We start from the raw sequence: 16,705 nt of genomic DNA on the forward strand, positions 1-16,705 counted from the left end.
AGCATGTTTGTCATTTTTTATGTAACAAAACCTATTTTAAAATGCTGGGTTTGGGTATTTTAGCTGAAATCCACTTTCCAGCTAAATGGACTTCCACCCCACTACAGGAAAATCCCATTATTTAGCACAGAAGAACTGCGCCTTTCACAATTCTCTGCAAAAAGGAAGAAACGTGAAAGTCGCGCTTCCTAAAAAATGGTAACCTATATTGTTGCTTAAAGAACTGTATAAGAAAGAACATCCTCTGATTAGTTTAAAAAAAAAAATCACATTTAATGTAAAGGTTTTATCTGGTTGCAAATGGAAGTATTTAATTTTTTTAATACCACCCAGCAAGAGCTAACAGGAACCATTTCTCTGGGAATACAACTGCAGACGTAAAATAATATTAAAGCAAATTATTTAAATCAATCTGTTCTCTTGGAGCATGTAATCGTTCCGAGTTACTCATGTTGAAACCCTGTATCTGTAAGACAGGCAATATTAGAGCTTTGCTGCCCCTAACAGGTGGGTCCATCAGCAGGATCTGGCTCCCATCCATCCATCCATCCATCCATCCATCCATCCCAAGCACAGACCAGGATTCACATGTTTTTCATGAGTTTACTCAATTTCTTACATGCATTTGTGAAAACAGCTCTTGGATTTTCATTTTTATACAGAAGCACGCATACGAAAATGCCCATCATTTATGCAGGGTCATCATCTTCAATTCAAATACTAGATTCCTGGCTGCTGTAGATTTGGTCCTTTGAAGCGTATGGAGCTGCAGAGACCTTCAGCGAATGGAGATCTGGCCCTCAGCAGCCTGTGCATTTCCAGTGCGCTTTTGGTGTACCAGGGCAGGAAAGAAAATGCAATAATTGTTCGTGCCATCATTGTCTACCAGCAATTTCCACAAGGAACTTTTCAGCGGATACACTTGTTTTCTGCTGGGCTCAGCGTTGACCTAACAGAAAAGTTTTTTATCCTCCTGGAAGCCTTCCTGGGTGTAAGTTATACTATTTAAACACTCTTTTCTTTGCTGATCATAGAATCATAGAATTGGAAGGGACCTCTGGAGATCATCTAGTCCAACCCCCTGCCAGAGCAGGGTCACCTAGAGCAGGTTGCACAGGAACACGTCCAGGTGGGTTTTGAATGTCTCCAGGGACGGAGACTCCACCACCTCTCTGGGCAGCCTGTGCCAGTGCTCTGCCACCCTCAGGGTAAAGAAGTTCCTCCTCATGTTTAGGTGGAACTTCCTATGCTCAAGTTTGTGCCCGTTACCTCTTGTCCTGTCCCCGGGCACCACTGAAAAGAGCCTGGCCCCATCCTCCTGACACCACCCTTTAAGTATTTATAAGTGTTGATAAGGTCCCCCCTCAGCCGTCTTTTTTCCAGACTGACGAGACCCAAATCCCTCAGCTTATATCCCTCAGCAGATAATATAAAAAAAGCTGAGGGAAATGAAAATATTCAAAATGGCACAGCAAAGCAGGGATAGGGGACTTGTTGAATATAAAGCCAAATTGTCCCTGGTGAGGAGAGCACTGGAAACATCTGGGAGAAACACAGCAGCACAGGCCATGGGGTGAGCAGGAGAACCAAATAATTCATGAAGATGCTGCTACAAAGCAACCACTTCCGTAATTCAGAGGGGCAGCAAGCAACGGACTCCTGGACAAGGAGCCAGATGGCCCAAAAGCAATCTGAATGGGGCTACAAGCACCCAAGGTGATGTATTACCCCAGTTTATTTCAGCTGTCCTAAAGCCAGGCCACCCTTTGGTGCGCTGGCACAACCAGGCAGTCGCGTCCTCAGAGCTTCCCTGGCCCGGTACACCTTCGCAATAGTAAATTTATCATTCCTTCTCCAAAAGAATAAATGTTTATTAATGTTCAACTCTCTAATCATAATGAAGGAGTAGAGAGTCTTAATTAAGTCATTAGCAATTGTTGCAAGTTCTGTAAACCTGAAAGAATAAATAGTATTAATACCATTAAAAATGTATAACATTTTTCTGTATCTTCTTTATGGTATGAAGTGTCTCAAGAAATTACATGAAAGATGTTATGCAAAGAAAAAATTAATAAATTAGGGTCTGGGGCCCATTTCAGCCATAACAGAAAGTGCCGAAGCACCAAACTTGCAGGTCCCCCTCCTGAGGTGCTGGCCCTGCCGCGGACCCCGCCAGCACCAAACTGTGCCTCAAAATAGCCACCCGGAGCCCTGGGAGCGGAAACCATCAACCAGCAGCTCCCAGGGAAAAACGAAATCACCCGCCTGGGATTGGCCAGAGCCGTGCCACTCCACGCACCGCGGGGTTTGACCCCAGTCCGTCTGCAGACCCTCAAACATTTTCTTCTGGCGCTACAGGGCATCCCACAGGGAACTGAACTGTCAGGCAGCAGGATGGCTTTTCTTAGCCACTGGAGATTTGTGATCCTTCACAAATACCTTACGGGAGTCCCTGGGCAGCCAGGACTCTGCGAATGGAAATGACTGGCCAGCAAGAGAACGGAAACCTTGCAAAAAGAGCCCAGGAGGAGCAGGCCTCCAAAGATTTCAGGTCTGCTACCAACTTTAAGATTTCTTTCTCTGCTTGCCGTACAGCTGCCTGCGAAAGCTGGACCCAACGGAGCACCACTGTTCAGGTATAAAATCTCTCCATAGCTGCCCACTCAACCACGAGGCAAGAAAACAACAGGTACATTCAACTTTAATGAAATAATCATCAGTTATACGTACAGCTATAACCAAGGGAAAAACCATCTAAAGAAAGGATGCAAACCCTGGACGCGGCGAAACAGTCTCAGGGGGCCAGGCTGGACCAGAGCATTTCTGCCATTCTCCTCCTCTTTTGAAGATGTGTTTCGCCCAAAAGGCAATACTGAAATACCTGAAATTCTCCTGAAACTGCTTAGCGGGCCGACAGGAGATGACAGCCTGGCCCTGCGGGCTCTTTTAGTGTTTCTTTACTTGAGCCCAGCCATCCTCCTCCACAGCCGACACCAGCGGGGCCCCACAGAGATGCTGCCGCCCTTTGCTCAGCACCGACCGGCCGCGGAGCCCAGTGCAATCCCACGAGCAACCTCCAGCATCAGTGCGGCTCTCCTCAGGGCCCCGCAGCAGCTCCAAAGGTACGTATAAAAGTCCTTAAAAGGTCCCTTTCAAAACTATGGCAAAATACCTGGAAGGACCAGTATGAAGTACAAAGCCATTAAAATTGCACACACGGAATTATCACTATCTGATAACTTACTAAATAAATTCACAGAAAAAGAAGACACTTCTCTCTTTAACATCCTCTGATTTTTCCTAAGTTTTACTTGCACAGAAACAAGCTGCGGCGCTCACTGCTCACAGTCCTCCCATGACAGAGGAGATGCCCTATCAAAGTTTAAAATGTGGTTGCGCACCAGGTACTAGGAAAGTTTACAGCCCTTGTATTTTAACAGGAACCCAAGCCCTACGCTGGGAAGGGAAATCTCAGCGTACCGCCCATGGGCAGTGAGCAATCGCCAAGCGAGGCTGCTATTTCTGTATCGGCTGAGAAATACGCAAGAGAATTTTCTCAGCAGAACAGGCTGCCTTGCCCGCAGCTGTGCGTAAATCCCAGCCGCCCAGATGCAATCCCAAATTATTAAAAGGCCCCTTTCTCTTGGAGAGCTGGCAGGCAAGAGGCGATGCTCGCGCACACACGCTACGCTGGCGCAAACCCCCTCGGAGCAGGGCAGTTTGTGGGCTTTGACGGCAATCGGCCTGTCTGGGCATTTTATAGCCGTGTCCCCAGGTCCTCACGGCTAGATTTTTTTTTTTCCCTGAGGACTTTGGTAAGATCGCTCCGGCATTTCCCTGCGTGTTTCAGAGCAAGCTACGTGGCGTGCCGGAGCCAGCCAGAGCCCGGCAGCAGCGAGAGTCGGGCGTAATGCGCATTTCCCAGGGGACGGTCGGGCTCGCTGGAGCCAGGCAGGCTTTGCAGCGAGGGGGGAGCGGTGCGGGACAGGCTGCCGCCGCCACCCGGGGATGCCGGCAGCGCCCAAACCAAACCTCCTCCCCACTTCAAGAGATTCCAGCGCCGGCAGCACGTCGCGTCTCCCCGGACTATGTCAACACCGAGGCAATAGTTGACTGCTAACACGCATGCAGCTCACTGCTATTTATATCACATGCCATCTATCAAAAATATGCTACATCCGAGGACAGCTTCACCGTGACGTGGTGACTGGGGCGAAGCAAGGTGAAGGAAGGAGAGGGGCTCCCCGCAGCGGGCACGCTCCTGCCCAGCCCGCGCCGCCGGTGCTGCTGGGAATTTTTCCCGTTGAGCTTAATGGTGCGAGAACGGGCCCCCGGCAAATGAAGCTATGTCGTTTTCTTGGCATTCGCGCAGCCTGGGGTCAGCAAGGCGAGCGGCTGATGCCGTGCTTTAACATGTCTGGAAATGCACAGGCTGCTCGTGACAGGGGAAGAGGGCGAATGAAAAACCCCACTCGCTGCAACCATCCAGCTTCATGCGACGTGACAGCAGGGGTGACCACGGCTGATGGCATCTGTACCCGTTTGCAATACCAAACACCGGCCTAAGCCTGTCTGGCGTTGACGTCTTCGTGTTAACATAGCAGTCACTTCACCCTCCCTCGACTCCGCCAAACCCCAGGGCAAACCTCCAGCCATGTCCAACGCATCCCGAATCCAGCCCAGCAGTGGATCGGGCACTCGTTGCCTCTCGGCAGCTTTAGCTAAACGCATGGTACACACAGATCTACAGCGTGAACAGCAGGGAAACCTGGCATGGATGATGGCAGAAACGTGGCCTTGACATAAAGATGCCAATAAATGAAAACACAGTCACGGCAGCACCTTCATTTTTCTGCAGCTGTGGTCGGTGGCACTGCCTGAAGCCCCAGCCCCAGGGGACACGCTGTACGTAGTAGGGTCTGCCCCACGTCCCAGGATCCATTTCACATAGACACACAACTGAACAGGCATGCAGAATTAACTACACCTCGGCCCTGGGAGCCCTTCGAGCTTCCCTCCCCCAGGCCAAATCACTCCCTGTACTCTTTATTTTGGGGGCACTGCTGCCATCACAGAAAATTGTTGTGTTTATTCTGTTCCAGAGCCATTTCATTGACCAGCTGCTCTATGGACGACTGAATGGCTGCCTTCACGAGGGAAGATGCGGTTTCTATGAGGAGCAATTCGTACTGCTCCCCAGTTCTGTGCCCCTGGTCACCTGGACCTTTTTCCTCCACCTGGGGACCACCACCAGCCTCGGGGCCCTCTTTTTTACCAAAATCAAAGCTCCCACTTGACTTTTTATTCCCTTTCTGCTTATTTCGGTGCAAAACCGGGGACGGCTCGTAGGCCTGGTCAGAGTCGGTGTTGTCAGAGTCCTCAGCTTCGGTGACGGTGATGACAATGCTGACGCCGGCGCCCGTGTTTGCTTCTAATGTCACCTGATGGCTGGAGCAGCCCTGCACGCTCGCGGCATCATCTTTAAACGCCGACTGACTGAAATCCATTACAGTCTCTTCGGCTTTGCGCTCCTCAGGAGGATTTATGCTCTTTTCTGATTCATCCCCTTCAGGCAGCTCTTTGCAGATATTAGGGATTTCCTGCAGCTCAGTAGTCTCAGGGGCGCTGTCGGGTTGATCCCTGGAAACGGGCGCTTCGGGAGCAACTTCCCCACCTTCCGCATGGACTGTGGTTTGGGGTAGGCTCCCCTCCTGCGGTTTTTCCTGGGCTGTTTCATTAACTGTCTCCGAATCGGTTATCTCCGACTGGGCGGTGCACTCCCTATGTTCATCTGTGTCAGGTGTGGGCTCTGGCAAGGGCTCGCTCTTCCCAACAGAGTCGGCGCTTTCCATCGCTGTATCCTGGTCCTCCTCTGCAGAGACCGGGCTGAAGGATTCAGACTTGTCCTTCGGGGCCAAATCCTCCGGCTCCTCACTAGCTTTATTCAAAGCACCCATCACTTCGTTTGCTTGAACGCTGCCCTCCGACTCCTCCACTGCTTCAGAGGGGCTGGGTTTTTTCTTGCCTCTGGAGAACCGTACACAGGGCATCTTCACCCCGGAGCTCCCCCGTTTCTTCGGGAAACTTTGCGTGCAGCTCTCCTCAGCATCCGTCTCCAGCTGCACTTGGGAATCAGAGGGCGCCTTCTTCCGTGAGGAGGATTTTTGCCTTCTCCGAGGTCTTGCGAGGTTTTTGATGGCTGCCCAGGCTCCTCTGGAGGATCGCGATTGATTAGAAACTTTTGCCTCCTCATGGTCGGCGCTGACACATTGGCTTTTCTCCTCCAAGTCTCCTTCACACACACCCTTCACAGTCAGTCCCTTCTTACAGGACTTCTTCCGCTTCTTAAAACAGAGCATGGAGGGTTTTTCTGCCTGTTCCTCCGACGGGGAGCACGTCGCCCCTGTGCTGTGAGTCTCTACCTCTCTTGGGTTCTCCATTTGAATTTCCTTAGCTGCCTTCGCCATATTCACTCCTCTCCTCCGTTTGTATTATATTACTGATTTTTCTTGATTAATGCATCAGACAGGAACTATAGAGATGCTCAAAGTGCATTTTTTTTCCTCAAATTGTTTTCAAAATAATATTAGATGCTTTTTAACAAGTGGATGTGGCAGTGAAGAGAAGTTCTGCTGAAGCTATCGCATCCGCTTTATAACTCCCACTTTGTCTTATTACTCACTCTATCACCTCTCCAAGGAATCCCGGGTAGATGTGAAGTTCAACAGGCTTCTCCTTGGCTTCGCTGGCTGGAGTCGCTCTCACCTCCAGGACAACCCACTTCAAGTTGTGCTCAGTCTCACGGCACGACTATTTCATTGCCAGTCTGACATTACATTTTTTTTTCCCCCAAAGGATGACAAATCAAGCCAAGAGTTAATAATTTTTATTCACCCCACGGACCTGGAAAGAACTTGCACTTTCTGAGCTATCTGCAATTCCACATTGCTCAGGGAGCTTGATTGAAGCACCAGTACAACCAGCGGCAGCCAGTGGCTGTTTTCTGCCCCCCAGTGACAAGGTCAGACGCTGCTTAGTCTCAGCTTTGCTTTCTGCTTCGGTTCCCCTCGCAGGTTACGTGAGGTTTGCTGCGAAGCATGGCCAACGCTTCCATCTTTCATCTGTAACACAACAAACAAACGGTGAGACCTGTGGAGCTTTTTCTTTTTTTTTTTTTAAGTATTAAAAATATATATTTTTTTAAAAAGGATATTTCATTTTGGGAGGCAGACCAGGGCTGGAAAAGCAGTTCTGCCTCTGGATGCACCACAGCAGTTTTTTTCCACTAATTAGCATCGCATATCCAAAGGCAAAATAAGGCCACCAAGCTGTCAACCTAGTGATGTTCCACCACAGAAAATACTATTTTGCCATTTTGTCTGTTTTACCATTTTTTTTTTAATTGCCCATATAATGGCAAATAGATATTACGCATGCACACATGTATATTTTCTTCTCCTACGGTTAGCTAAATCTTTTCCCCACTGCTCCATATGCACTCATAGTTCCAGCTAGGGAAATTACACCCTGAGACAGCAGATATTTTTATCTTTAATGCACCATATGACAATATGCAAAAACACAGAATACAAAAAGGAGGCTGGTGGAATACAAAAGCGAAATCACATGGCAAGAAGGGAGTTTATTTATACTACGTGCATGCCTTCCATAGCAACCTCAATTAACACCGCATGTGTTCATCAAATACATGATATTGTAAGATACATGTCACCCTTAAAAAAAAAAAAAAAAAAAAAAGCGCTGCCCCAAGACATCATCAGGACATTTTTTGATATCAAGATGCACAAGCGTGTTACCGCAAACAGACCAACTTCTCTGGGACTGGCTCAGTGACTCTAGGCAATCCTCTACACGGGATTTTGTGCTCTGCTTTTAAGTAGTAAGGTGATTTAAAACGGGGGGTCCGGCGGGGCATGCTCCTCCGCGGAGCAGATTTGGGTATTATTTTTTTTTAAATATTGTTTTTTTAATTTTTTTTTTTTTTTTTTTTTTTTTTTTTAAGGGGAAAACGAGCTAAGCTGACAGAGGGGCGTGTGAGCGAGAGCCGCCCGCGGCTGCCGGTGCCCGGAGCGCAGCCCGCAGCCCGCCGCCGCCGCCGCAGCCCCCGCAGCCCGAGAAGTTTTGGGGGCGTTCGCGGACGCCGCCGGCGGCAGCAGGAGCCGCCCGGCACCGCCGCCCCCCACCCCCGCCCCGAGTCACCCCCTCGCCCCCCCGTCCCGGGCCGTGGGGGGACCCCCGAAAGCCGAACCCCTCCGAGGGGATGGGAGGGGGCTCCTCGGGCAGCGACCGCGGCTGCAGAGGCCGAGCCAGGAGCCCCACGCGTGTCGCCTCCCCCGCGGAACCCTCCGAGGCGGTGCCCGCCCCCGCCCGCGCCCCCCGCGCCCTCACCTGCGGCCCGGCCCCGCACCGCTCCGCGCCGCTCCGCGCCGCCGCCGCCGCCTCCCGCCGCAGCCGCGCCCCCCCGGGCCGGCGGGGAGGGCGCTGCCGGCAGCCCCCCGCCCCCCGCCGAGGCGGCCGCCGCCAGCCCCCGGCCCGCCCCCAGGCAGCGGGGCGGCTCTGCGGGCACCTGCTCGGTGAGCGCGGTGCTGGGGAGGGGGCTCCGGGAGCCCGGCCCAGCCACTGCGTGCGGGGCAGCATCCCTCCTCCTCCAGGAAAGCATCCCTCCCTGTTTACAGATCAGCATCCCGCCCTCTTGGGGAATAGCACCCCCTCCTCTGGCGGGGCAGCATCCCTCCTCCTCCGGGAAAGCATCCCTCCCTCTTAGGGCATAGCACCCTCCCTTCTTGTGGGGCAGCATCCCTCCTTGTGGGGCAGCATCCCTCCCTCTTCTTGTGGGGCAGCATCCCCCTCCCTCTTGCAGAGTAACCTTTCCTGCCCCTCCCAGGCTGAGCACAGCAGCAAACACGCCAAAACTGCACACGAGGCAAAGGTTCTTCCTAGGGACTGAGCTGTGGTTTGCAGTTTGGATCCCGACGCATGCCCGGGAAGATGGGACCACTGGCATTTGCGGATCCAGCGTTTGCCTGGCCCCGTGCGAAGGAAGGGGGTCTCGCTCTTGGCAGCTGGTTTTTTTTTGTCCCACCTGAAACCTTTGCAGCTTTAAGCACACACTTTGGGTCACTGCAGGAGCTACACCTTCAGAGGTGGTGGGAAGGACAGCCAGTTCTTGGGTTTAAACTAATCCTTGCCTGAAATCCTCGCCTTTCATATGAGCCTTTTTTCTCCAAAGCAGCTGAGATCTGATGTAGAAAAAATTGCATCTCCAGCTGTTATGATTGATGGGAGGGGCTCCAGAAAAAGGACTATCAAGTGCAGCTGAGGAACTACATGAAACTATAGTTTGAGATGCTTGAATGGCCCCGTTCAGCTCCACGGGGAGCTGACTGACGCCCACAACTGTTTTAAGGACGTTAACTACTTCACAGCATGTTTGCACATAAGAAACCAGGCAAAGCACCACACTGAACGTGCAAGTGGCTTCCAGCGGAGGCCAGCCTTAGAAAAATACAGGTGGCCTTCCCCCTCCCTAGCTTCTTCATGGGAAAAAAGGGACAAAATGGGTTTGTTGGGCTGAAATGTCAGCCAGCAGGGCAGAAACGTGGATCAAGCAACCACAAGGAATTGCCTTTGTAAAAACTCCCCTATGAGATGTGTTTGCTCGCATTCACTCAGGATAATAATCTTCATTTGGAAAGAGCGTGTCTCCCCGGGGCGGATGGTGGGGCTCTAATTACGACCGACTTCTGCATTAAAGCCAAGCAAGGCTCCTCAGCGCGAGGAGGTTTCCCCTCGTTGCAGTGGGAGGCGTGAGGGAGGAAGGCAGGCAGCGGTAATGAGAGTGGCTAACCTAAAGACGGATAACGGGCAAGTGCTGCCTGGGGGGTGGCAGGTTCTCATCAATCCCATTCAGAAACACCTCACATGGAATTCAATTATTCCTGCCGCTCCAGGGGAAGATGGTAGCGCCACAGGCTATGGTGCAAGGGAAAGAAATAACAGGGTCTGCAGGCAAGCAGAGGATCTGGTCAGAAGATGGATAAGCTTGAAAGGAGATCCCACCTGGTTGTAGGCTCTGGTTTTCTTTCTGGGCCCCCACTGAAGTGCTGGTGATGTGCAAAAAGCCAGCCAAGCAACACCTTCTCCTTTTTCTTCTGACCTTATCACTAGTCAAAAAAACCCCACCTGTGTTATTTCTTACATGACGTGACGCAGGACCCTCATTACAGCAGAGCTCAGGGACCGGATGGCCATAACACCAGCTCAGGGCTCTGGGCCCACAAACAGCCCACACAGAACAAATTTGTATGTAATTAGTTTTTTCTCTAGGCAACAGGAAGACAACCTTCCAATATTAAGTTAGAAGGAATTAAGTGTCCTTTGTGTCCTATTTGACAGGGCAAGGACTAGCCAGCATACTTAGTTGCTAAGTAGAGTGTTAAGAAAAAACAACCTATTTATGTATCAGTCCTGCAAGACCTAGAGTAGGGACACGGGAGCGCTCGCGTCCCAACAGTGCGGGTTAGAAAAGCATTCCCCATTAACCTCTAGAGGTGCTTGGGGTTATTTTTTGGCCCTTCTGCTTTGTTGCCAGCAGTCCTGCCGTGCGTACCAAACCCTTAAACAGTTGCATGCCTGAGCCTCACTGCAGGAGGTGGACTAGCAACCTCTTGAACCGTCTCTCTCAAGCACATGTCTATGATCTCATGCTAAACTAAAAGGAGGCTAATCTTAGCATAAATTTGCACTTATCCCATCTTTCATAAGCATAAAATGAAGGTGGAACACAGAGCACTCGCAGGAAAGCAGTGTGGCAGGGAAGATTAAATGTAGGAACTGACAGCAGACTTGGCAGCATCAGCTCTGGCAACCTGCTTCAAGGGAAGGCTTGGCCAAGGTGCTGCATGTGAAGAGGCACTTTCAGCCAGGCAGAGGGTAGCCCCAAACCGGGGAACAGCCCTTCTGACCCCCTGCAAGGGACCTCTGTGTGCTCTGGCAAACCTGGCTGCCAATAACTCCTCAGCTGAATACCATCGGAAAAAAAAAATAATTTTAGGAGGCTGTGAATGCATCTCAAATGCTCTTACGCCAATTTAAGCTATTCTGTCTTTGCTTCTGTGACAACCAGGTAATTTTTGTATAATTATTCTCCCATCCTGAATAACTTCAGAGATACAGATCTCTCTCTCTCTCCATATATATACCCAGTATGTGTGTACTACCACTGCGCCCTTACATTGGTGCACACCTAGTTCCTGACTCTCACAGTTCTCACCAACATCGGAATGTTTTAGATTCAGTTCTGATGCAAGCAGATGGGCCGTGCAAGTCTTAATTCCAATCTTTTGCAATCAGCTGCAAGTATCTCAAATCCATGGAATAATTCAGGTAGTTTATTTCCTATAGATGACATACATCATCCAGGAAAGGAAACAAGATTAAACACACACACACAGAGTGGTGCATTGCAGGCAACTTGTTACTGCAATAATCACTTCTAGTTGTCAATACTAGGATTGCTGCTCTGTACACTTAATTACAGAAATAAGTTCTACTTCAGTAATCTCAGTGCATGCATTAAAACCCCAAAAGCACTTTGAGTATTTACCAGTTTATTTGTATTAGTTAAAAAATTGATGGGAACTATATTTTTGTGTTACAAAATGATTTTTGGCCTGCTGGCAAAAGCTGATACAGATTACTTGATCATTACTCACGTTGTCTCTGTTCACCTAAAAGGTACTCTAGGAAACAAGACTCATCAACGGTGTAACTGTACTTATCATTGGGCATAAAATGGTGCAAAAGACACCTTTGGTAAAAGCCACAGATACAGGCCAGAGATCCAGTCTCCATAGATCTGATATCCAGAGGTTGGATTTCCATTAACAGTAGAATTTTTTAATAGAAAGCTGGGCTTTCCAAAAGGGAAATTTGATGTGGCTCAGGTGCCTGCAGGAATAATTCACAGCAGAAGCCAGGGTAAGCATTTCTGGAGAGATGAGAAGCAAAGGGGATTCCTCCTTGCTCCCTCTTTAAAAGAGGCATCGGTGCAGTTTCAGAGCACAGCAGTTTCTCCCATAGTGCGAGAAGTGCATTCAGTACGGAAAATACGACTATGCAGTGTACAAGACTTTCAAAGATAATATATGCTACAAAAACCCTATGGTTAAGACAATTAAGTCCCAAGACTGTTTCAAACAGCTCCAGCTTTAGGATTTTTAATTATTAAAATCATGTCACTGAATCAAAAGAGGTCACTAAACCCAAGCTTCTGTATTCTGCTTCAGCTACAATTATGAAGCAGGAGGTTTGTAGAGGAAGTCTGCTTTATATGGTCAGTGTCAACTAGCTTGGAATACAGCAGTTTAAAAATTATTACAGATTAAAAGTAAGGGGTTGATTCTTCAGCACTCCTCCTTCCAAGTCACTTCTTGCACTATATTATCAGTCATATCTTGTTTCGACTTAAAACAAAAAAATAATCAGGGCATCGTTCTGTTTACATGACTCATCAGGTGTTCTTCTGGGAGCTAAAAAGAAAAATAAATTTAATTATTATTATATAGTACTGCAGGCAACTTTCATGCTGAATTATAAATCAAATGTCATTTGGAAACATATGGCATAATATGAGATTGGCTTAACTCCATTATCTCAAGATGAGAAATAAAGCCCAAATATTGAAAGCCTTCAAGAAGGCACCTACCTTTGGTTAGTAATTCCTTTCAAAAGAGCCCATTTACTTCTCCTGACACTGGGTCCAAGTCTATATCATAGAAACAGGGTCTTGTAGGAAGTCCTGGCATAGTGCTCATCTGGACAACAAAAGATAAAATGTTAAAATGGAAGCAGCATAGTTTCGTGCAGAAGACAGAATATCAAATCACTGCTGAAGACTACGATGGCAACAGCCAATGCAGCTCCTTGCACATGTACATACTAGTTGGATGATGGTCACGTATCATTTTGAAGAATACTGCAAGAATCAGGAACTCCTTGCTCAGTAGACAGATCTAGGGGTTTTGGGGTTTATGATGAGGATTTAGTTTGGCTTCTGCCTCTGCCTGACCCCAGCGTCAGGGACTGACCCCAAGATTTGGCAAAGTACTTAAATATCCAGCTGACCAGTTAACTGCTAGGTGAGTGCTGACGGACTTTGCTGCGGCAAGACAATAATTACTTGTGGCGGTTTCCTGGTTATTAAAATGAGGATACACGTTTTAATACAACTTTGCTGACTGTAAAGTCGCAGCTGATTACAATTCTTGAAAAGTCTAGAACTTGAAGTGTTAAGTAATTACGAATAATTATTGTTTAGAAGAGAGTTTAAATAGTTTGGGGTTTTGTTTTTAACTGGAATAAAGCCTAAACAGAGATGGAGAGGTCAGTTCTCCCAACTGGAACATTCCTGAGGCGTTCAAGTCAGAAGGGCCGTGCAGTGGCAGAACTGAAGCTAGCCAAACAGCTGCCAGCACTACACCTGCCTCGGGCCAGTCCTCTCCACTTATCCCACTGCTGAGCACCCTGTTTCAGAGCCGCTGAACACAAGCCCAGCAGGGACTAGACTTGGCCTGATTTACTAATGCAACGGACAATACTGACAGTATATGCCCTTCCCTAACTCAGCGTTTAGCCCAGCAACACAGGTAGGCTGACACGGACACTCTGCAAAGGTGGGCAACTCGTGACCATGCTTGGTAGTGTGTGCCAGTGGTCATTAGCCCCTTTAATAAAAAAACTCAAGGTCTAATTTTCTATCTGCATCATCGAGCCTCAGCTTTCACAGTCAGTATTGTTATGCCTGTCTCCGTTAGATTAAAGATCTCTTTGGCAACCTGGTATTTTCTCCCTGAGCAAGGAGTTTGCACACTAATCAAATTACCTCCCAATCTTCCTTTTGATAATAAGCTAAGCAGCAAGGAGGCAAAGCTCTATTGGTTAGGCGTTTTCTGCAGTTCTCAAAACTGTTCAGGGAGCTTTCGGAGTCCCATCCCATTTTCCTAAGCCGTTTACAAGTGCTAACACCAGTCCCGTATGTACCATACCACTGCAGGTCTTGCATGGCTTACGTGGAGGTAAAAATCACTTCAAGTCTACTCTTTATAATGAATTCTAGGATTGTACTAGCTTTTTGTCAGAGCCGCTGCTTTCCCAGACAGAGAACAGGGGGGGGCTACAGGGAAGACCCCCAGTCTTTGTGTTTATCTGCATGAATATTTTGCCCTCAAGAGCCGAGGTTTTAAGAGATCCAAAGTGCCTGGAGGTGTTTTCCTGTTCTCACCATAGTCACTGCCAGCCTCTGGTCATGCAGAGCAAGAAACTTCCTCTTTATTTACGTGTCACTGAAGAATCACAGAGCTTTGCAGATCTCCACCTACAGATTCAGAGGGCCACAGCAGGAGCTGAGACAGTGACACTGAAGAGAGTAGGAGGTGCCATATTGCTGAAGATGGGCCTGACTTTACTATTTCCTGCACTTTCTATTTTGACAGGAACAGTCAATTTTCCTCCTTTCCTATCCATAGGGCAGCCCACAGTGGCAACTCTGCTATCTATTACTTAAAAGCAGTCTGCTCAAACCCTGAATTTCTACGCAGTACAGGATAATTTCCATCCAGGCTACTAATTTTCTGTACAAGTGTCTCCAATGCTTAATGCACTCCATTTTCAGAGATGAAGGAATGAACTTTTCCTCCATTGTCCTCCTCCCCTTCAATACCACATGCTGAAAAAGAACACAGGGCAATTCACACTATTTACTTACATGAAAAAATGAGACCACATGGGTATCAACAATCCCCTTGCAAGATTTGAAATAAAACCAATACCAACTAAGCATGTATTATTTGTCACACTTGTGGAACTTCCAAAAAAACACCATTTAGGAACTAAAAAAACAGAGCTGAATAAATAATTTGGTTTTTTTGCAATTCATCAGCAGAACCAGAAAAGAAACCAAACCAATTTGAGTCCAACGATTTATTTCACTTTCATTATCTTCCATGCTCAAAGTTAAATCTAGATAATCTTTGAAATTATATTTCTGTTAAAATCTCGAAGTACTTCATTAAAGTACAACAGCTTCAACTTTGAGGCAGAAAGTGAAAAATTCAGAACTCAGAAGCTGAGGAAAAAAGAAAGTGACATACCTTTATGATTAACTTCAGACAGCAAGAATACACATGCACCGGTAATTAATTTCACCTCAAATTTTTCATAAAAGCTTCTGCATAGAGCTACATATTTGCTGCATTTTCAGCTCACAGTTCAATGGTTGCTGCCAAAAGTTTATTCTGAGGCTAACACATCTCCTGCTGAATGGGTTTAAAATCGTGATCTGATTCAAAGTGCCCTGGATTGCTTCTCAAAAGGACAACCCTTCCCTGGCTTTGTGGACACCACAGAAGAGTGATCTTCATGTCCCTAACCAGAAGACTTGCTGTTAATTCTGGCAGAATCAATACCATGACTTACTACATGTCCAAGAAAACGTTAGGAATGTGGGAAGGGAGCAGAAGAGTCCAACTTCACAGAAACTGAAGGCATCAAAATAAGAGCCAAAATATTAGTTTTACTGTATGAAAACATTTCTCTTGTGTAGCTCATTAATGCTGTGTACCCTTTCCTTCTCCAGCGCTTATAAAAACAATAAAATAAATCATTGTTTGGATTAAATCTTGGCTTGCAAAAAAATGCCAATAATAAAAGGAACAAGCATGCTATCTTTCATTTTATCCCAAAACACACATTATTTTTTAAAAAGATGGATGAGCCAGACTTTAATCAGGATGTGGTTATTTTATTTACGTTGGGTAATCTGGAAACCCTTACCTACCTCTTCTTTGTTTTGTTTAAGAATTAAAAGAAAAAGATATCCAAATATTTGTCTCTAGCTAGCATTTGAAGAAAGAAGGGATCCAACTCAAATTAGCAAATTTCATTGTCTGAGCCATGGACTCCTAATGCTTTTGAAAGCTTCTTAAAACAAACATGTTGCCATGAAGACTTCAGAAAAAGGTTCAGGCCCAAAAAATAAGAAAAAGACAGAGCTGCTCACTCCAACTGCTCCATCCCCTAAAATAATCTAACAAGTTACTTAACATCTGCCCAGAGGAGATTCTCCAGTTAGGATTTCCAGTGGATCCTTTCACCCTAACATTCTTCCTTTAGATGCAAACCTGAACGTTAGTTCGTTTTGCAGGTACCTCCTCTTTCTGCCAGGCAATTCATATCAAAGCTATTCCAGGATCCTGTTTCCACTGTAGCTATACTCTCTCCTCTCAGCTGACATTATGCCAATCACGTCAAAGAACAGAAACTAAAAACTCAAGGGCATAGTGAAATGAATCGCTGGAACTGATGCAGGCTGAACAGCAAACAGATGGTCAGCAAAACCATTAGAATCAAATGGGAGGGGAGACTGATAAATGATTAATAGTACAGGTCAGCTTCATTTTGGAGGTGTCTCATCAAAAGCTGTTTGCTTTGTAAGTTTTGGAGAAGTTGTCTTGCTCTGTCCACCTGCAATACTGCAAAGTGCTTTCATCAGGAATGTAAAGTCACAAGGGCAATTAGGTGGGCCACGGATTTCTCCCATGCCCTCTACCAGACTGCAGTTCCCAGAATTCATAAGCTACAGAGCTCACCCTTTTCTCAAAATTCAGAAAGACAGATACGTGGGACC

General features: G+C 47.4%; 2 protein-coding genes across 2 annotated transcripts in view; both read right to left on the reverse strand.

The window, feature by feature from the left end:
• Positions 1-312: 312 nt before the first annotated feature.
• Positions 313-8,539, reverse strand: AKAP5 (A-kinase anchoring protein 5). The gene is made up of 2 exons (XM_063333573.1): positions 8,410-8,539; positions 313-7,121 (listed from the first exon to the last, which is right to left on the reverse strand). The coding sequence occupies exon 2, from the start codon at positions 6,465-6,467 to the stop codon at positions 5,070-5,072; it is 1,398 nt and encodes a 465-aa protein (XP_063189643.1). The 5' UTR covers positions 6,468-7,121; positions 8,410-8,539; the 3' UTR covers positions 313-5,069.
• Positions 8,540-11,613: 3,074 nt separating this feature from the next.
• The window catches only part of MTHFD1 (methylenetetrahydrofolate dehydrogenase, cyclohydrolase and formyltetrahydrofolate synthetase 1), a 48,205-nt gene continuing 43,113 nt past the window's right edge, over positions 11,614-16,705 (reverse strand). Inside the window, exons 27-28 of the mRNA XM_063333523.1 lie at positions 12,728-12,836; positions 11,614-12,551 (exon numbers count right to left, since the gene is read on the reverse strand). Coding sequence (XP_063189593.1) covers positions 12,747-12,836 — 90 coding nt within the window. The 3' untranslated portion in view covers positions 11,614-12,551; positions 12,728-12,746. The remainder of the gene's footprint in view (positions 12,552-12,727; positions 12,837-16,705) is intronic.

The sequence above is a fragment of the Chroicocephalus ridibundus genome, chromosome 4 (genome assembly GCF_963924245.1).
Source record: "Chroicocephalus ridibundus chromosome 4, bChrRid1.1, whole genome shotgun sequence".
Classification (NCBI taxonomy): Eukaryota; Metazoa; Chordata; class Aves; order Charadriiformes; family Laridae; genus Chroicocephalus; species Chroicocephalus ridibundus.

Coding starts and splice junctions, on each gene's coding strand:
- AKAP5 (XM_063333573.1), bottom strand. CDS start 6,467: ATGGCGAAGGCAGCTAAGGAAATTCAAATGGAGAACCCAAGAGAGGTA.